At 34.3% G+C, this 22,321-nt stretch overlaps 1 protein-coding gene across 1 annotated transcript; it reads left to right on the forward strand.

Moving 5' to 3' along the window:
• The first annotated feature begins 3,111 nt into the window (after positions 1-3,111).
• Positions 3,112-4,680, forward strand: LOC133198782 (uncharacterized). The gene is made up of 2 exons (XM_061334774.1): positions 3,112-3,486; positions 4,047-4,680. Exons 1-2 carry the CDS (start codon positions 3,216-3,218, stop codon positions 4,559-4,561), a joined length of 786 nt encoding a protein of 261 aa, XP_061190758.1. The 5' UTR covers positions 3,112-3,215; the 3' UTR covers positions 4,562-4,680.
• Positions 4,681-22,321: the final 17,641 nt, after the last annotated feature.

Below are 22,321 nucleotides of genomic sequence, written 5' to 3' on the forward strand. Positions count from 1 at the left end.
GAATCTAACATATTTCAAAATAGCGAAAGGGAGGCAATAAAGTGATGAAAGTTTTAATTTTAAAAAGAAAAGTTAAAATTTTCGATTTCTTCGATCACTTCCTGTGACGACCGGAAGTGACGGCTGACGCTTTTAACCCTATGTGTTTTGCCTTCTCACGAAGTTTTATTACTCCTATAAGTTTGGTGTCTTCCTTTCATGCCGTTTCCGAGATCTCGCTTAAATAACTTTCCATTTTGAGGACAAGAAAACACGCGATCGGAAGTGAATTTTAATAAGATATTTCATGTCACTCTAGACATCTGCAGTCTCAATAACATATTTAAAACACATTTGAAGAACTCTATCTATAAGCGATATGTTGGGGAAAATTCAAAACCCCTATTATGTAGTTTTTCTCTTATAACCGGAAGTTTTCACTTTTTGTTTCCGGTGCGACCAACACATATCGTAACTGTGGAAAAGATACAATTATGTGATGCAAGTCTTATTCCAAAAGAGAAAAGTTGAAATTTTTGATTTCTTTGATCACTTCCTGTGACGACCGGAAGTGAAGGCCGACGCTCTTCTCCCAAATGGTTTTGTCTACTCCTCAAGGTCTAATACTCCTTTCAGTTTGGTATCTAAATCTCTTACAGTTTCTGAGATCTCACTCGGACAAGTTCTCATTTTGCGGACATTTAAACGCGCGACCGGAAGTGAATTTTACAAAGATTTTTGACGTTACTCTAGACATTTGCAGTCCTAATAACATAAGTAAAAATCAGTTCAAATACGTCATCTATAAAAAATATTTATGGGAAAGAAAAATACCCAAATTATGTAGTTTTTCTCTTATAACCGGAAGTTGTCGTTTTTGTTTCCGGTGGGACTGACATATTTCGAAACTACAAATAAAATGCAATAACGTGATGCAAAAAAAGATTCAAAAAAGAAAAGTTGAAATTTTTTATTTCTATTATCACTTCCTGTGACGACCGGAAGTGACGGCTGACGCTCTTATCCAAAATGGTTTTGCCTACTCCTCAAGATCTATTAACCATTAGAGTTTGGTGTCTTAATCTCTTACCGTTTCTGAGATATGACTGGGACAAAATATTTTTTAAAAAGACGGAAATCGGAGATATCTGACGACCGGAAGTGAATTTTGAAAAAATGAAAAAAACGCCTGGGGGTATTTTCATTCTCTATTATCCCTGAAAATTTCAAGAAAATCCGTCCAGCCATCTCTGAGAAATCGAGGGGGACACGAAAAGGGAAAAAAAAATAATAATAATAACAAGGAATTCCCCAACTTATCAAGATCTATTATTTCATAAGTTTGGTGTCTTAATCTCTTACCGTTTTTGAGATCTAGCTGTGATAACTTCTCATTTTGAGGACAGGAAATCACGCGACCGGAAGTGAATTTCATAAAGATATTGGAAGTTACTGTAGACATTAGCAGTTTATATAACATATCCAAAAATCATTACAAATGGTTTTTGTATAAAAGATATTTATAGGAAAGAAAAATGCTCAAACTATGCAGTTTTTCTCTTATAACCGGAAGTTGTCGTTTTTGTTTCCGGTGAGACTGCTACATTTCAAAACTACAAAGAAGATGCTTTAATTTGATGCAAAATAAGTTTCATAAAAGAAAAATTGATTTTTTTAATTTCTTTGATCACTTCCTGTGACGACCGGAAGTGACGGCGAACAATCTTATCCAAATTGTTTTTGCATACTCATCAAGATCTATCTCTCCTTTAAGTTTGGTGTCTTTATCTCTTACCGTTTACGAGATCTAGCTATAATAACTTCTCATTTTGAGGACAGGAAACCAGGCGACCGGAAGTAAATTTTACAAGGATATTTGACGTTACTGTAGACATTTGCAGTCTGAATAACATATCTAGAAACCATTTCAAATACATTACGCATAAAAAATATTTATGGGAGAGAAAAATACTGAAAATATGCAGTTCTTCTCTTATAACCGGAAGTTGTCGTTTTTGTTTCCAGTGAGACTGATATATTTCGAAACTACAAACAAGATGCTATAATGTGATGCAAAAAAGTTTCAAAAAATAAAAAGTTGAAATTTTCGATTTCTTTGATCACTTCCTGTGACGACCGGAAGTGACGGCGCACGATGTTAACCCGATTGGTTTTGCCTAATTATCAAGATCTATTACTCATATAAGTTTGGTGTCTTCATCTTTTACCGTTTATGAGATATGACTCGGACAAAACTTTTTTGAAAAAAGCGGAAATCGGACATAACTGACGACCGGAAGTGAATTTTGAAAAAATGAAAAAAACGCCTGAGCGTATTTTCATTCTCTATCATCCCTGAAAATTTCAGGAAAATCCGTCCAGCCATCTCTGAGAAATCCGATTTACAAGAAAAGGGGAAAAAAAAAATAATAATAAAAAGAAACAGTAGAATCACTATAAGGTCTTCCGTCTGAAACGGAAGACCTTAATAATAATAATAATAAACAGAAGAATATCAATAGGTCTTTCCACAGAAAGGTGGAAAGACCTAAAAAGATCGGACGAGTCTAAAAAAAAACTGAGAATGACCCAGTAAAAGGTCACCTAAATATAATGATAATGCGTATTATAGATAAGAGAGAGAGAGAGAGAGAGCATCACACTAATTTTTTTTTTAGAAAAACTAGATATCCCATTCTAACACGCAATCCCATATCAAAAAGATCTACCCATTCCAAATAAGATCTACCTATACGTAAAGGGGGGGGGGGGGGATGAGGCGGCGGCGGCCAATTAAACAAAAAAAAAAAGTTCATTTATTTATGTATTTTATTTTTGTAGGGTGGAAAAAAAAGATGGCATTTCAATGTCCTTACTGTTCCAGAAGTTTTGAGAATGATGCTGCGTATCGCTTTCATAAATATACCCATGAAAGAATCGAGGAATTAAATTAACTTATTCCAGCTAAATTGAAAAAAAGCAATGCAAAACAACCCGAAGATTCCCAGCTTATTCAAAAATGCAGATGGTGTGGGGCCGAATTTTGTGATAATGAAGAATTATTTCGATTTCACGAAGAGTTACATCAAACCCAAACTGAAGGAGGTTCCAGTGATCAAACTTCAAAGTCTCTCGGATATTCATTTACCAAATTAAATGAGAAAACTTTCAAGAAAAATAAAGCCATCGATCGATATTACGTCGTCAAATTGAATTCAGAGGTGGCTCAATCTAAAATGAAAGTTAAAGATGTCCAAGATCAACTGTCAAACTTGTTTAGTTCTACTTTGGAACAATCTACACAAAATCTCAATGACACTGATTTAATTCGTGTTATTATTCATTCTGACACTCTAACTACTCCAATATTCGTGCCATTACAAAAAGTCGGAGGAATGACTTCAGAGGTGATAATGGATCATATTAATCATGTTTTAACCAGTCATGAGGGCATGCCCCTAGATGGAAGTTTTTATGTAGACATTGGTACAATAGAAGTACCTTCTGGTAGGTATATGTGTATATAAACAAACACACTAAAATAAAAAAAAAAATTCATAATTTTATTATTGATGACGACATATAGGACATCGCTGATTTGGTATGGTGGCAAGTCCCCTATAACACTGTCTACAGCAAAAAATCTGACGACATTGCTGACATTTCAAATCACTTTTCACCTTATTTTCTAAACAAATGGGACATTGTTCTACAGTTTTGAGTCTAGTTAAATCTGCCTACCTTGGAATTCTTAAATAGTGTTCATTAAAACATCCGTCACACCACAGAAAAAGAAATAATCCACACACATTTCGTCTTTGTCTCGGATATTTAAAAAGAATATACCCTTGAACGTGGAATGTCTGAAAATCGTTTTTTTAAATAAGACCATACGATATAATTTAAGTTCTTATTGTCTTCATACATATATCTCAAATCCATATCATTATACCGTAAATCCTCTAAAGGTCATAAGAAAAATACCAATTTTTAGACCACTTTGACATTGCCTCTTTCGTCATTTTCAGCGTTTAATTATCTAATTTTATTTTTAATTTTAAATACAGGAGGTCGAGGGCGTGCCATTCAACATCTTACAGGACCTTATTGTTCTGGTGCAAGAAAAAGATCGATTTTAAAGATTAACAATCAGGATAACACCTGTATGGCTCTTGCTATTGCTATGGCATTCGTGAAAGCGAATACAGTTCCAACCCAAGAATGGCACGGACTCATCAACGAAGATGATGATGATTGCACAGAAAAATTAATTTGGAAACATAAGAAAGCCCCAAATTGGTACTATTCTATGCTACGTTTTCGTAATGATCACCTGGACCGACAGACAAAGCTTACCCACGAACTCTGCAGGTTGACAGGTACACCAACAAACCGACCGTTAGCTCTATCAGATATCGATGCTTTTGAACAGTTTTTAAATGTAGACATCTTAGTTATAAGGGCTGTCGGAGGAAACAAATTTATTAAGACTCCCCCTGAAGGAATTCAAAAACAACGTCTTTATTTACATTTGGTTGAAGACCCAGATAAAAAAAAACTTCTCATTTTGATGCTATTGTAAACATCTGTGGTTTTTTTGGCAAGTCCAAGTTTTGCTCTGATTGTTTAATCCCTTACAGAAATTTACATCAGTGCGAGTCTGCCTGTTATGTTTGCAAGAGAAAACAACGGTGTAGAGTATCCGATGTTCAGTTATCTTGTAAAAATTGTCACATGACATGCCGATCTTCATCATGTTACGAAAGTCACTTACAACCTCAAGGTAGAAGAAAAGAGTCGTCGTGTTATCGGCGGTGGAAATGTGTGACGTGTATGAAAGTAATAGATCGAAAGGTGAGAGACCCAAATGAACACGTGTGTGCTGAGTGGTTGTGCAAAAGTTGTGGTAAATATGTAGACTCTACACATTTGTGCTACATTCGTGCAACTGAAAGCAAAAAAATCAAAGCCAAATTTCATTTTTTTCGATTTTGAATGCACACAAAGCGCACGCATCTTACAGTGCTCTGACGGATATAATCACGATGCAGCTAGATGTAAAATCTGTAAAAATGAAACGGACTTGTGTTCGCTCTGTTCAAATTATCAACAGTCTCACTGTGGAAAATTTGAACACGTCCCAAATTTAGTTATCGCACAAAAGGTCTGTGATATGTGTGTCGATGAAAACGTTTCTCCGATCTCGAAATGTCACTTCTGCGGAACGCGATGTCCCCAGTGTAACCATTACGATAAAGAAAATAAATGTTTTAGAAAGAATCCTTGTCAAGAGACCTGCGGTTTTCGTGAAGTTGTTTTTCGCGGGGAAAACGTACAGAGAAAATTTGGTCCGTGGCTTTTTTCGGAGCAGAACAAACATTACACCGTTATTGCTCATAATATGAAAGGTTACGACGAATATTTTTTGCTAGAGTATCTCATTGCAAATTCTATTGTTCCTCAGGTCATCTATTCGGGTTCAAAAATCATGTATATCCAGGTGGCAAATGAATTAAACATTCGAGTCATCGATTCGTATAATTTTTTACCGACCAAATTATCGCAGTTGCCCAAAGCTTTTGATTTATAGGAGCTAAAAAAGGCTATTTTCCTCATTTTTTTAATACCCCCCAGTACAAACTTACGTTGGCTGTTACCCAGACGTTAATCAGTACGGATGTGACACTATGAGTGACAAAGATCGCAGTGCCTTCTTGACGTGGCATCGGTCTTAAATTGAAAGTCGGGAAATATTTGATTTTGCGAAGGAAATCGTTGATTATTGTCGTAGTGACGTAGATATCCTTCGTCAAGCCTGTTTGAAGTTTAGAGATATCTTAATGAACATAACGGGTAAAGTTGATTTTGACTTGAATGAAGACGGAAATATAGAATTTTACTTAAAGGGTAGTGTTGACCCCTTTAATCATATTACCATTGCTAGTGTATGCATGTCGGTCTATAAAACTAAATTTTTGCAAGAAGAACTTAAAGTTAAAATTAGTCGTCAAAGTGAAGTATTGGGGTGGTTTCCGGGTAAACGCTTAGATCCTTATCTAGGTCAATTGACTAATGAATTGTCTACTGATGATTACATCACGGAATTCGTGTCCGGTGGACCAAAAAATTATGCCTTTAATACGTTTAAAGGTCAACAGGTTTGTCGCATTCGTGGGTTTTCTTTAAATTATAAAAATGCGCAATCCTTGAACTTAACATCCATGTTAGATATTGTAACAGGTGATCAGAGCAAAACATTGACTGTCACTAACCCTCAAAAAATTACTAGAGCTAAACGTTCTGTTAAAGTTTACAATAGTGTAGAAAACAAACAATATCAGCTTGTGTATTCCAAACGAGCAATGCAAAAGGACTCTTATGATACATTACCCTTTGGCTATTAACCTCTATATAATCACAGTTACATTTTTTTCTTTTATTGTTTTATACAAAGAACGCACAATATATGTTATAGTTATTCGAAAAACACCTTTGTGAAACAGTCATATATATTAAAGTTTGAGCCATTGTACACGAGTCTTTTTTGTTTTTCTTTCCTTCTTTTGTCGTAATTTGTCACGATGATTAAGTCCGGGAGGAGGTCCATCTGTTGTTTGTTTCACAATAAATCCTTGTCCACGTTGTCTTTTAATGACCTGTCCTTGTTTCGTCTTCTTTTCCGTTTTCTGTGTGTGTGCGGCGACTGGTAATCTTTTAATGACCTGTCTTTGTTTCGTCTTCTTTGCCGCGACTGGTAAAACTTCATCATGGTTCATATTCTTCACAATTGTTGGCTCTTTCTCCTTTAACATCATGTTACACTTTTCTCTTGGTATTAGAATTAATTCCCGAGCCATCATTCAGCACACTCAGTACCGGTTTTAAGATAGGAAGTGCTAAATGTTTTTGTAACAGAATTTTCCGTTTGACACTCTTCTTTACCTTCTTACTGCTGAGAGAATGAATGGCGTTCTGATACGGAAGCAGTCTTTTAATATAATACTTTGAGAGTGGAAAAGTTCCCTTGTAGACGTTTAGGATTATTTCACACAATGCCTGCTGTTGATTTTCTGTCATAGTCTTTAATAATGCTTTTCTTTGCTTCGGATCGGCAGAGTATAACACCTTGATGAAAGAAGCATTTGATGTTACCAGTTGACTCATGGTTCTCCAAAAACGATATAAAAATTCTGTCTCTATTACTTATTTGGGAGAAAATATTATAGTGTCTTCATCCGGAAATATGTGCGTGCGCAGTCTATATCTGTCTTCGGTAGCAGGATTCATATCAACGAGTAAATAGCCTTACGGTTTGGATGTTGCTTTTTGATATGCATCTTTAAAATAGGCAGTTTGACCCGGATACACTTGAGATCCGAATGACAATATCTGTCTCGAATCTCTTAAAGAACGAAATAATATTATGTAATGACAATTTAATGATAAACTGCGAAAATGTTTGGACTCCACGAATAGATTTTGTGTCAAGAAGAACACTGTGCAATTCTTATGATGTGCAGTGATGCTGAAAATCGCCACTGCTTCCTCGCTTTTTGACACTTGAGTCATTAAATCATCCAAAATTAACACCGTATGTGTGGAGCCCTCCGCCCATTCTTCTATTTGATCTTTTGAAGGTAATCCGTGAAATTAGACAAGATCAGATATCTTTTGTTCCATTTCTTCAAAGAGGGGCTGATACTGACTATAACAATATATAATTTTTTGAGGATGTATCTCAAACATCCCCCCTGCATTTAATAATATACGATATATAAAATGTGTTTTTCCAGACATCGTTGCACCCGATACATGACAGGTTGTAGGTGACCGAAACGGTAAAAGAGATTTTCCTTTCCACCAGTGCATTGTAGTTGTTTCCTCTTCCAATGTCTGATATCAACTGCTCACTGACGTGACATGACGAGTCTCTTATGTCATAAAAATTGTATTTTTTTTTTTAACAAAAAAGACTTTTTCTTTATTTCAATAATATTTATTGACAAATTCTTGGACATACTTGTCTGGATTATTATTTCTTTGTAATATATGTACAATTTGAGGCAACGAATAATTATAACATTTTATCCACAAATAGAACAATACATGATAATCACACGTGTCACTGTCCTTGTTTTGAATGGGAACATTATTGTACATACACACATCACAATTGTTTCGGATAAAAACATCAAACGATTCCCCATAGTGGCGTGGAGACTTTCCAAAACTGTCGTAAAATTCTGCGTATTTCTCGCTGTGAATCCAAAGCACCACCCAGTGCGTTCCCGGCAGATGTGAATGGTCGGTGTTACATATGTAAGCAGAAGGGTAAATGGGTACTGATTCAGGTAAAGTGTTGGAAGCAAATACTCCTCCTGTCACGTTTGATACGTGTCTGTTTCGTGCAGTAAATGCTCTTATTAGTCCCCTACCGGTGAAACCGGAGGGGACTATAGATTTTTTCTTGGGAATTCATACTCGGGTATACTTGATATCTCTGGAATGATCTATCTCGATTAAAGCCGGAAATTCTGCATAAGCTAAACAGTTAAGCGTCTCTGTTGTATTAGCCGCAAATTTTACTTCTAATCTGACGCTTCTCTGGCGAATCAAGTTTAAATAGGCTTCTCCAAGGCCACTTGGGGCTAGACTGAAAGCATACACAGCATACCCTGCGTCAAACATTGATCTTGTAATTTTGAGGCCAGCGTCTTTGTTCCATTTTTCGGCCACTTCAAAAAGATTCACGAATGGTGTGACGTAATTCTTATTGGCTCCGATGTCAACCTTCATGGGTCTTGCAGGAATGCTTTCACCGTTCACGTACACTGTAATATCTTCTGCTAAATTTTTGAAATTAAAAATGTTTTTTGAGTAGTCACCATTCACGGCAGCTTGCGATATGAAGGCAAAATACGCCTTCGTTGATAGATTATTGGACCATACATTCTGCCAGATAAAACTCCCTGATCCCTTGGGACACGTGTTCATTTTCACCTCTGTTCTCACTAAGGGGTATTTTGCAGTGATATCTTTCAATATTTCTGCATGATTGATTAAAACACCACTGTCCACTTTAATCATACATGCCTTAAATGATACATCTATCAGTTCCACTTTGTATGCTGGAGAAGATTCTGCACTCATTACAAGGAAGGGTGCTCGGTTACGAAATAATTTTAGGTTTATGTCGACACCATTTAATATGTAGTTATCTAAACGGAAAATGTCCTCGTACAAAGGCCCTTCTAAATCAAACACTCTGCTCTGTTGTGTAAATGTATACCGCTTTGCCAAACCGCCGTTTGTTCCACCGTATGCATTCCCATCGTCCATCGTTGCATCGTCTAAGAAAAATAGTTGAGATTGTAATTGCGAGTCTGAGACATCGGTGCCACTGGACAAGATAATTTTTAAATAAGCTTTCCATGGGTAATAACTAGTGTTCAGAGACACTAACTTTCCGTTCATATATGTGTCTATCTGGGACCATAGTGATTGCAAAGGGAGATTAACGATTCCAGTTTTCTCCTGGGCTGCTAATGGTGATCCGTCTGATTTAACGATTTTGCATTTTGCGTATAAGCGACTCCTCCGCAAGTCAATGTACTCGTTTCCTTGACCAGGTATGGAAATTTCAATCGGGGCATCTTCGTTTTAAATGATGATACTGGTCTGTATTCTGCAAAATATATTTTTTCTACTGCAACTTGGTTAGGTGGAACAGTGAATAAAGATAGTTCGGCAGGCAGACCGATTTCAGTAATTTTGTCACTAAGGAAAGCCATCTCTGACAATGCAATTATTTCCTTGCTCTCTTGGAGGTAAAAATATTAGAATCCAAACTTGATTCTCCCGCCTTGCGTTTTCTGGTAGTTAATTGTGCAGATTTTTCTGCAGTTCTTTTCCGTGCCTTCTTTTTAACGTCTGAATGAGAAGTGAATGACTTCTGCTTGTTTTCCGCTTTTATAGTCCCTACTGGGATGTGAGGAACATTGTCTCTTATTTCCTCTCGTAACTCTTCTTTGCGCGCTCTTCTACGGCTGCCATTGGTGTCACCTGCTTCCCCACAACATCCTTAGATTCTTCTTTTGTGATATGTGGATTAACGGGTATCATGTAAGGCTTCTTTGAATAAATTCCAGCAATTCCACTGCCAGATTGTCTCCCTTTATAACCTCTTGGATTAAACTGTCCCTCTACCATATTTTTGTAAAATGTTTTCTATATTCGTGGATCGGACACATACGTTGACCCAGACATGATTATTTTTCTTTATAAACTTCTCCACTTCAACAGCAGTGTCACTGATGCTTCTCCTTGTAAAAATGAGGCCTCTTGTCCGCCTGCATCCTTTATATATATGTGCACATCGTGTACTTGTCCAAGTCTCGTGGGTACTTCGTAAGGATATGTGAATATTTTATTTGGATTTGTGTTTAAATAGACACACCTTAATAATGGGAGTTCTTTATCACCAACAATTGTGTCTTCGCATAAGTTGGTATAGATATAAACATCCGTATTGATCTTGCTTGATGGTAAACAAGCCTCCAATAATGATGTTGACCAATATCCTGTTAACGTAAGAGGTCTGGGAAGATGAACGTAAAAGTCATGAGGCTTATTATTGCTAAACAAAGTGAGGCTATCTGAAGATTTTAGAAGCATTCGGATATCCATTATCAATGGTATTTTACACGTCAATCTATTCTGATTTTTTAATCCACGAATTATATTTTGAAGGCCACTGGTACCATGAAACTAATACTTCTCTCTCACCCTTTCTTGTCCGCTCTTTCGGGATTTTATCAACTTTCCATACAGCGTCTTCCTTTTTATTGACTCTCTGTAGTTCCTGTGCATAAAATGAACCGGAAATTGGTTCATCTGTATAGTCCTTCAGTTTATATATCTCAATACCTTGACGACGATATCTGTGTGTAATTATAAATATTTCTCCTGTCCATTTCTGATCATATTCTCGTTGAAACTTATGTTTTAAATGTGATATTCGAACTTTATCGTTTATTTTGAACTTATATTGTTTTCGTCTTTTCTTTCCTTTTACGGAAACTCTTTCTTGTCTTGCATGTTTGTCTCGCTTTGTTCTCTCTATATATGCATTGTATCTTGCCTCTTCTTGCGTCTCCTTCGTCACATTTACTGGAGCCATGTTTCCAAGTGGCCTGGATGGTGTAGCGTTTATGCCTTTAGTGATATTTGCCAATTCATCTACAAATCTGTACGACTGCTTCTGAACAAACATTCTATGTAAAATGTTCTCTAATTTTTGGATACTTCGTTCGGCTAGACTACTTTTCGTCTCGTTTTCCGTATAAATCGGATGAACATTTTCTTTCTTTAAAAATGCTTTAACCCATTTGTTCTTAAATTCGCTTCCTTTGTCCGTTCTCAGTACCTTAGGTTTTCGTCCTTTTTCGAATATTGACCGCAAACCTTTTATGACTTCTGCTGCTGCTTTCTGTTTCAGCGGTGCTGTAAATAGAAACCTTGAAAAAATGTCTTGTAATACCAAAATGTATTGTGTTCCGTCATTGTATTTTGAAATATTCTTGACGTCCTGTAAATCCCCGTCCCATATCGAATCTATTGAATCTGTTATGATATGACGTCGAACAAATGTCCTTTGTACTCTTTTTTGCAGAGAGTAGGCATCTGTGTCTGATAAAAACTGTTTGATTCTATGTAAACCGATTTTATATTTTCCTTCACGTTTCACTATTTGGTATAACTTATATGGACCATTAAATGCAGCTGGGTGTTTTGTATTAGTCCATATTTTCTTTAAATAACGTTCCTCCTCTTTTGACAGCATGTTTATTACTGATAATAAAAAATCATTTCATATAAATAAATATCTTTCCTGAGTCAAATAAAACATAACGAATATTATTTCATACCTCTTTTATTTTACTTAAATATTTCATTTCTATCTCTCAAATGTAATGCATTACAAAAAATGATACAAAAACACGTGTTTTAAAATGTCTCTGATACATGTACATTATTTTTTTATTTTCCTGTCCCTTTGTGTACAGTTAATAATTCATTCATTCATTTGGATTACAGCTCTTACACTGTAACATTGCCAATTGATTGTCATGATCAAGATAACAGTATTTCACATTGTCTAACTCATTTTTCAACATTTTCTTCAGTTCGGGTATTGCCTTCTTGAATTCTTCCCACATCACAACTGGTAGTGATATCCCCTTCTTGGTTGGCATAACTTCTACTGCATTCTCTGGGCGCCACCATTTCCTTATATCTACCCACGTGTATCCCTGTTCCACAGCCACATATATGTTTTGCCCGAGATGTTTTTTGTAGAAGACTTTTCCATCGTCTTTCTTTGCCTCTTGTAACGCATTGTCTATGTCATCCAAGTGGTCTTCAATTAGCTGTTTAAATTTGTCCAGTGGAAGCGCTATCCCTTTCTTCGATGGATATAGTTTTCCTGTGGGACTCGTGTTAAAGTATCTTATATGTATGAACACATCTTCTTCGGATCGGAATCTCTGTGCGGACACGTGACAATTACTTCCAATGTCTAGTTCTATAATCGTATTTTCATTATACGGTTTTAGTCTCTTTATGTCCTTTTCTTCATCTTTTTGATCAAATGGTCTTTTCTGTGACATAAATGTTTCTCTTTCCAGACAATCCATGGTTATTTTCTTTTCGTCTCTCATATAAATGCGTATTTTACTACTTTTAACTTGCACTGCTTATATTTATAATCCATTTTACATTAAGACACACCTCTTTCCCCCTCATCGTTTTTTTTCTTCACCAGTATTTTACTTCTAACATTTTAATTTCCTTTCTTTTTATGATGTAAGCTTTTACACCATAATCATCTGGCATATCAGTGCCTTTTTCAGATACACCTACTTTAAACGTTTGTTGACAAAGTTCTTTATTTTTACACCAATCACTTTCCATAATTTTCTGTCGATTTCTTGATTTAGAAATCACATAGACTTCCCATTTATATTGACATTCCATTATTTAATGACTTTTTTCCAGCTTTGCTCCTCCTCTTTGTCTCGGTGCTATATGTACACTTAAAAAATACTAATGTTTTAATAGTGATTCTTTATAAATATAGACTCCTCCTCTTTGGGGGGGGGGGGCTATATGTATTTTTTATTCATGGGGGCTATACGGACACAGCTGGGTTACAAAGACTTCTATTCATGGGGGGGGGGGGGGCTATACGTAGACCCTCTCTTTAAATATGATGGCTATCTGTACATATTTCGGAATACAAAGACCTCTATTCATGGGGGCCATACAGACACAGCGGGGGGCTATACAGACACTATTGCAGCAGTCAACACAGAGGTCACAGTCAATTTTCTTATCAGTACTCAAGGGCACCAAAGAGGTCACAGTCATTTAGTCACACCCATAATATGGTGTGAGAGGGAGGTGTCAGTTACACCCTGATAAGACTCTACATATATATATCGACAAAATCCACTAGTCTCGATCCTCAGACACAAGAAATTACATCCACTGGTCTCATCAGGCTTATAGATTTCCAAGATTTCAGTAAGTACTCATATAACGATAAAAAATTTATTTTCATCAATACACATGACAAACACTAAAAGTATATAAAAACTTCCCAAAACCCCGAAAAAAACTACCCTTTACTAAAAAAACTATAGCATCAGATTTACGATATCAAAAGGGGTATCACATATTTTATTAGATTTATGATATCAAAAGGGTTATCACATATTTTATTATGATATACATCTAAGATTACTGATCATTTTCGATGTTAAATTCAAGATCTAAAATTGATACAAAAACTTCCAAAACTCAGAAAAAAACCTACCCTTTACTAAAAAAAAAACTATAGCATCAGATTTATGATATCAAAAGGGTTATCACAAAGGGTCAATTCTTTTTTGTCAATCTGTGATCCTAAGGATGATGCACATAGTGATGCACGAGAAGATCCATGTGATGAACCTTTGAGAGAGATGTTCGGCCGCATCCAACTTCAATACTTCTTATTGTTTTAATACAGAATCTATCACAGCTTCCTTTCTTTCCAATTCTTGTGTAGAGTTTTCTAACCTTTCAAGATCTGAGTGTCTTCTCATAAATGACTCACCGTTGAATATTTTGTGTTAAGTCTTAAAAGTTCATCTTCAATTTTGCGTAGTTTCTTTAAATCACTATCCTTTGACTGATCAACAAGAATCAGAGAATCTTCCATTTTTCTCCATGATTTGCTTAATTTCTTTTGATAGTCATTAATTTTACCTAAGTAAAGTTCTTGGCCTGCGACTGTTCATACCCTTTGTCTGTAAACACGCTGTCCTAGTTCTTCATCCTGAACTATTGGATCATGTTTCACTGGATCAGTTTCTCCTGGAGCAGGTTCATGCCTACCGTGCACAAATTTGCCTGGATCAGGTTCTCCTGGAACAGGATTGTCGACCATTGTAGACTAGTCCAAGTAAATCTTCTTACTAATCTGCCCTTTGCATAGTTAACCATCAATCAATACACCACGCAAAGCACTGTTCAAAACTTTATTTACATCTTTGGAGCATGATGATACGCATGTGTGTACGAGTATGCAGCATAATGACGTATGGTGTACGATAAGAACGATGATGATGATGTACAATGATGATGGTAAGAAGCTACAAATAACAGTAACTTACATAAATACAATGTTACACAAGTCAAAAATATAACAAGTTCATATAAACACTAGTAAATAAGATATTTCACCTTCAAAAATAGCAATAATACAATTGTCTAGCCAAGCAAAATAAATTTACAAACTTACAGACTGAATTACAAAGTTTACACTTGAAAATAAATAATAAATTTCCATATGCTAATATACGTAGCAGTAAACCTTGAAAAAAGTTGCAATTAAAATAAATTCTAGGAACAATTTATAAAAAAACAATAAGTGTAAAACTTACATTTGTGACTTGGCTACCCCAACAAACCAATGGCGCTAAAACTGCACGGACTAATGAATCTTCAGTCAAAGGAGGTGATTTTATATATCGGTGTACAAATAATGGAATTCCAAACCCGATCAAATTAAACATGATTATCGCATAACAGCACATATTTTATGATATACATCTAAAATCACTGATCATTGCCGAATACTTTTACTAAATAAGCACAAAGTCATGTTGAACATTTTTCAGACTAATGTTAAATTCAAGATCTAAAATTGTTCATGTAATCTTTGATATAGGTATATAGATTAATGTTTGTAGCAACTCGACTCATGTTTTCAACTAGTTCAGAAAGAGCAGTAAGTTCATGCTCTAATGGAACACTCCCAGTACATGAATCCATGTTGTAAAAACCGTTATCTATTGATACAGTGCTTGAAACCGTATTCTCCATCGGCATAGGTACTGAAATTATGCTGCACGAGTTATCCATGTTGCGCGAGTTACCTTCCATTGGTATAGAGCGTGAACTTCCTATGTTATTTTCCATCGATATAGGTTGTGAATCTGTGTTTCCCATCAGCACGGAGCTTAAGTTTGAAGCGGTGCTACATGATGTGTTCTCAGTAGCTGCACTGGAAGGATACTCCGTGTCTCCATATCCGATGAAGGTCAACCCTCCATCACCCCGTACCCGTTTTTCTAAATCCTCAAATCTTTGTGGGTCACTAAGCCTAAAAACTAAAAAAATCTTATCTGTTATTTATCTAAATGATAAAAATAAATTTTCATTATTGTATTAAAAAAAAAAAAATTAATATAATTTACTTGCTTGAAATCAGACAGGAAATCGTCTTCCTCTCCACTCAACCGCCTTCTTTTTATTCTTCTGAAATGGGAGTTTATATATCTATTTTTTCAACATTTTTTTTAGTTTTGTATGAAAATCTATTTTATAGAAGGAAATACCTTTCATTCAATATATAAGAATCTTCCGTCTCACTGAGTTTTTTTTCTTGCATTCCTATTTGTTTCATCCCTACGAAATTTAAAATAATATTTAACAGAGAAAGAGAAAAAGCTCAATCAAAATCAACAATCTGCTACTTACTACTAGTGTTATCTACCGATAAATCATAACACGACATACAATCTTATAATCCAATCAAACTTTTTAAAAAGTTATCAGGAGTTACCGCAATAAATACTTTTTAATTAAAAAAAAACAATTTTTAAAGAAACTAGAAATATGTCCTTAGGAAATGAATGCCCCGCCGAGGGTATATTAGTAATGCAACATTTTAACACAAATTGAGAAAAGTGAGGTCAAGGTCAAAGGAAAGGTCAAGGTGAAAAAATATTGATGCAGTTGAATAGCTTACATTAGTATTTATCAGCATATGAAGTTTGACACAAATTTAAGAAAAGTGAGGTCAAGGTCAAATGAAAGGTCAAGATCAAAAATTGTTTATGCAGTTGAAAGATTACATCAGTAAGTATTAGCATATGAAATTTAATAAAAATATTATAAATGGTTTTAAAACTGAGCTAAACACTAATTTAAGAAAAGTGAGGTCAAAGGAAAGGTCAAAGTCAAAAAATATTGATGCAGTTGAATAGCTCTCATTAGTATGTATCAGCATACAAAGTTTGACACTAATTTAAGAAAAGTGAGGTCAAGGTCAAAGGAAAGGTCAAGGTAAAAAATATTGATGCAGTTGAATAGCCCTCATCAGTATGTATCAGCATATGAAGTTTGTTAAAAATATCTTGAATGGTTTCATTAAAACTGAGCTAAACACTAATTTAAGAAAAGTGAGGTCAAGGTCAAAAGAGATGTCAAGGTAAAAAAATGTTGATGCAGTTGAATAGCTTACATCAGTTTGTATCAACATATGAAGTTTGATTACACTATCTTGAATGGTATCTTTAAAACTGAGCTAAACACTAATTTAAGAAAAGTGAGGTCAAGGTCAAAGGAAAGGTCAAGGTCAAAAATTGTTGATGCAGTTGCATGGCTCTCATCAATATCTATCAGCACATGAAGTTTGATAAAAATATCTTGGATAGTTTCTTTGAAACTGAGCTTTGAACAGAGCTAAACGCAAAGTGTGACGGAAGGACAGATGGAAGGAAGGAAGGACGGAAGACGGACATGACAAACACTATATGCCCCGGCCATATTCATGGCGGGGCATAAAAAATAACTAGAATATTTGGGTGTTCTAAAGTCACAATATTTTATAGTAGATAAAACACCTTAAGGAATTAGACATTTACCCCGTTTTCAAGGAGTTCAACAATTCAGCTCTTTCACTCCATTCTTTTTGGAACTCTTCAAATGAACTAGGCACTGACAAGGACATCCTGATTTTGAATAATAACGAAAAAAAAAATTTAAATTAATAAAATACTTAAACACTTTATTTCCAGACCGGGAATATTATCCAAGAAAGAAAAAAAAGTACAGTAGAAAAGGGATTTGTATAATTCATGTTATGAAAAAAAAGGATAATACTTATTTTTTTTTTCTTGGTACTTAATATTCCCTCAACCAATATAACTCGAATAGTGCTGATATTTAGGGTGAAAAAAGCAGTGACATTTACTGACTAAAAATGTCTTTATATGGATGAGATGTTACTTAATTTTCATATACCCATACACCCAAGGAACGTGAATTATCGAATTAAAAAATTGCGCCTAAAAATCACGTGTAGAGGTTTTGTCTTTTATACTCATAAACCTAAGAAAGTTAAAGATTGCGCCAAAAAACACCACGTACTCAGATTATATCTTTTACTTAATCAACGTTGCCTATACAGTACCAACCAGACCCAACATGACACAAAGCAGTCCCAGAGCGGTCCCAGAGCAGTCCCACAGCGGTCGCAGCAGTCCCAGAAAGCAGTCCCAGTGGGCGGGGTTAATTAATTTAATGGGCGGAGCTTACTCAGAATGAGATTACCAATTAACAATGTAACTATATAAAAGGCAGCTGAAATTGATGAGCAATTCTTTCTGAGTAGTATCAACAAATATTTACAATTCCTACGCGACAGTCATTTCTGAACTGTTAAGAAAATCACATTACGCGTATAGAAACAAATTATAATTATTGAATGAAGAAGACGTTCACACCTATTAATAACATGAATATTTAAACACAATTATCTGGTATATTAATTTTTAACCAAAATAAACCAATTTCTTCATTTTTTGTGATTGATATTGGTTTTCATATTTATTTTTTTATATAGAAAATTAAACTTGAATTGTTTATTTTATACCAGAATTAGCTTTAAATAGATAATAATAATTATAGAGCAAGGCCGATTTCCATACTATACTCTGAATGCATTTTTCTTAAGTATTGGAGCTTTTGAAAAATTCTTTGTTAAACATTGCCGAGTATTATATTTCAGTCATGATTATTTTCAATGACTTCCCAATTTAATTATCGTTAGATTCTCAGTTTTAAGTGTTTTATTATATAAATGTTCGAGTGTACATCTGTAAATCACGCAAATGGAACCCTCAGATTATGTTTAAAATTAATTAATCCCGAAATAAATTTATACACAATTATTGAAACTAAGATTTTTTGCATGACATAGATTGAAATTAGTGTCAATGTTGACCAGCGTGTTCAGTGATGTGTAACACTGATACCCAAATAACATGCATTGACTTTCTGCTAATTATGCCCAAAGGCGATTGAAACCTCAGGTGTTGACACCATTTTATACAATCCCATTGTATTAGCCGTCCAGGTAAACACAAACAAAAGAAATAAGAAACAAGTCACAATTCCCGATATTTTCAAATGTTTATTTTTTAAATAAATGTACTCTTTTAATGACTTGTTTATAAATTAAAAACTAATTCATAAATAAATCCCGGAATAATTGTTCACATCGTTTATGCGACAGAAGAATGGTAGAATAATTTTATTTCATGGTCATTAAATAAATTATTAGGTTTTATTTGAGAGTGGTAAAAAAAATAGCATGGAGTGCTCTTTTTTAAGCATGGTATTAGCTTTTTCAATTAAGAAAAAAAAATCCAGTACAGTACGTTCCTTTGAATACATGTATCTAACTGAAATGACAATTTTTGTTTGTTTGTTTGTTTTTTTTTAAATAGTGCTAATGCAAACTTTGAGTACATATCTACTTTGACAGCATTAATTTTTTAAATAGGCCTAAATAATTTTTTTTTTCAAACACCTGTATTGAAGTTTAATTTAAGGGATAAAAATCATCCCCTGACTTCCCTTTTTAAATACTTTCATTTTCTTAAAATTAATTCTAGACTACCATTGTGTAAATTTACAGCCCTCTGAAGACATTTAGTAATTACATGTTTAACTACTGTATCTCTATTTAATTTTTGTAAGAAATCAATACTTGTTTTTTTTATATTTGCTTTTATCTTAAACACCTCTCTGCAGAAAGTAAACAAAACAACAACAAGGAGCTGCAAATTCAGAATACACAAGGGGCGGAGCTATCATGTCACTCAGAACCTTTTTCACGCATGAGTGAACAAAGCAGTCCCAGGGACTGCTGGGTCTGCTTTCTAGAGCAGTCCCACAGCAGTCCCAGAGCAGTCCCATAGCGGTCCCAGAGCAGTCCCAGAGCGGTCCCAAAGCAGTCCCGGGGGACTGCTTTCTGGGACTGCTTTGGTGTCAGATTGGGTCTGGTTGGTACTGTATGTAACACAAAAATGCTCTTATCAAAATACATGCTATCAAACTTGACCTAAAAAGTGGAAATACATTTACAACTAATTACTCATTAAAAAATAGATCCATTTTTTGTTTAAGAAAAAAAATCGAAGCGTATTTCTAGTGCTAATATTAATGATAACAAGAAATGAAATTGAAAAACACAAAATTTAAAAATGAATATTAAGGTGATAAAAATATACTTGATGCTGCCAAAATTATTAACAATACAAATAATCAAAATAAGGGACATGAAATCTAAAAGGTTAAAATTGTGCAAAATAATAATAATGATAAAATAAATAAAATACACGCTCTTACAAAACTTCTTTTAAGAAGAAAACATATTGTACAATTATTTGATTTTAAAAAGAGCGCCAATAAAAATCGAGTGCAAACCACCAGTTAAAAGATAACAAATTAAGGTTCATAAAAAGGTAACGAAGAGTTTGAAAAAATGAAAACAAGATCTCCCCCCACAGTATACAAAACATTATTAACCATATTCTTTTTTAAAAAGATGTGCACCTGCAATCTTAATTAAAACAAAACGAAAAGAAACGAAAACTCTACTTAAAAATATGTAATATTTTATTATACTCCTATCAGCATTGGTCAGATAAATGAACGGAGCTTCATCGTGATAACCAATAAAAATATACACTAAATACGTACATGGAGTATGCACTAAATAGTATTACAATTATAAAAATGTATATTTATTACATAACCAAAATATATTTATCATATATTCTGTGAAACATGTGTAATCTATATATCCCGCGTTTTTATTACAAGGTTGTGAAAAAAGTTTTAAGTAGACCCGTTATCTCTAGAAATTTTCCCCACCTATATAAGATATATATTACGTATCCAAATACATATTGAGGAACACGTTTTATGTACCCGCGCTTTTCATTTCAAGGATTAAAAAAAAATTGCGCCTTTTTTACCACGTGAACCTGTTACCTCAATACACCTCAAATTTTTCCCAATCATGAAGGATATTTACATCACGTTTTCAGTATCCCAAGCTTTTTTTTTTCTTGAGAATTAACAACGATCATCTTATTTCAATGTCCGGTCTCTTTATCCTGTCACGTTAACTGACAGATCCAAGAACATGTATTTTACAACTGTCTATAAAAAAATAGATGTACAACTATTCGGTATGTTATGTAAAATATTGATGTAGGATTTTCATTATCTTCTCAGACTATTTCAAAATATATTTTTTTATTTCTACATAAAATGAAAACGTTGATATATATTTCTAAACAATGGTAGAAACTATCAGTGTAATTGTTTTTATCTTTCAACATATATCAAACATTAATAAGATAAATGGATAAATCCTTGTTATGAAGATACAACCCGCGCCTCTTGTCATGGGAATCCTTATCTCAATGCAGATCACATGACCATATTTAACCAATGAACGATTAATAATTTTATGAATGAAATATTCAACCCAACAACGCAGATCACATGGTCCCTCTTTTAACCAATAAAAGTTCTGTAATTTTACTATGGAATGTAAAATAGTAAACACTTCTTAAAATCGCGGGGTTTTGTATTAGTTAAATGATATTGTCCTACGGACCTGGTTTAACGATAGAATTCATTCCGTGTATTATATGGGACGTATTCTAACTGGTGAGGGCTTGTACCGAGACACTGATATATTATTCTAACGAAGGGGTGTGTGTATGTGTGTGAGAATGGGTATGAATCTTATATCAATGCAGATCACATGACCCTATTTAACCAATGAACGATTAATAATTTTGTGAATGAATTATTCAACCCAACTGCGCAGATCACATGGCCCCTCTTTTAACCAATGAAGGTTCTGTAATTTTACTATGGAATGTAAAATAGTAAACACTTCTTGAAAGTGAATGGATCTGCACTATCTGCTTTAATATTCTGTATTCAATGTAATAAAAATGAATATTAATGTTATTACATGTATGTTGAAAACAGAGATTTTTTTTTAAATTTGTTATTTATAAAAAGAAACAAAAACTTGTGTTATCTTGATGCAATATTTTTAATAAGGTTACTGCATGACTCTTCGATTTGTAGGAACTATCTACCATAAAACATTTTTTTTAAATACTTGATAATTTTTTGAGATTTAATGTCAGACTGGTTTTAAACTGCAGTTCATATTGACAAACAGACAAACCGACATGCTGATTCCAATCCCCCCCCCCCCCCGGGTATAATTAGTTTTAATTATATTATACAATATCAAATTAGTTTCTTATACATTATCAAGTTAGTTTTAATTAATTTTCACCAAATTCATTTTAAAAGGCTAGCCAAATAGATTCATTTATTCATTTAATACAACACTGATTCCTTTCCCCAATTCCCAGGAGATGTAGATAACACCTGCTTGATTAGAGATGCTCTACCAGTTAGTTCCTCACACTAAACTCATTAATTTCTCTCTAATTTGACATGTAATTTTCTGTTATCAAAATTCTCCTTGACCAGTGCTTGATGATTACACCCATGGGAGAGGTGGAATTTCTCTTATAACATTACATTTGTTATAGATTGCTGTAAAGTATATAATGAGAAAAAAAGTATTTTCTTGATTTAACATTTTTTTAATAAGGATACTGCA

Source organism: Saccostrea echinata, unplaced genomic scaffold (genome assembly GCF_033153115.1).
Source record: "Saccostrea echinata isolate AGI-Se365-2 ecotype Australia unplaced genomic scaffold, CSIRO_AGI_Sech_v1 ptg000033l, whole genome shotgun sequence".
Taxonomy (NCBI): domain Eukaryota; kingdom Metazoa; phylum Mollusca; class Bivalvia; order Ostreida; family Ostreidae; genus Saccostrea; species Saccostrea echinata.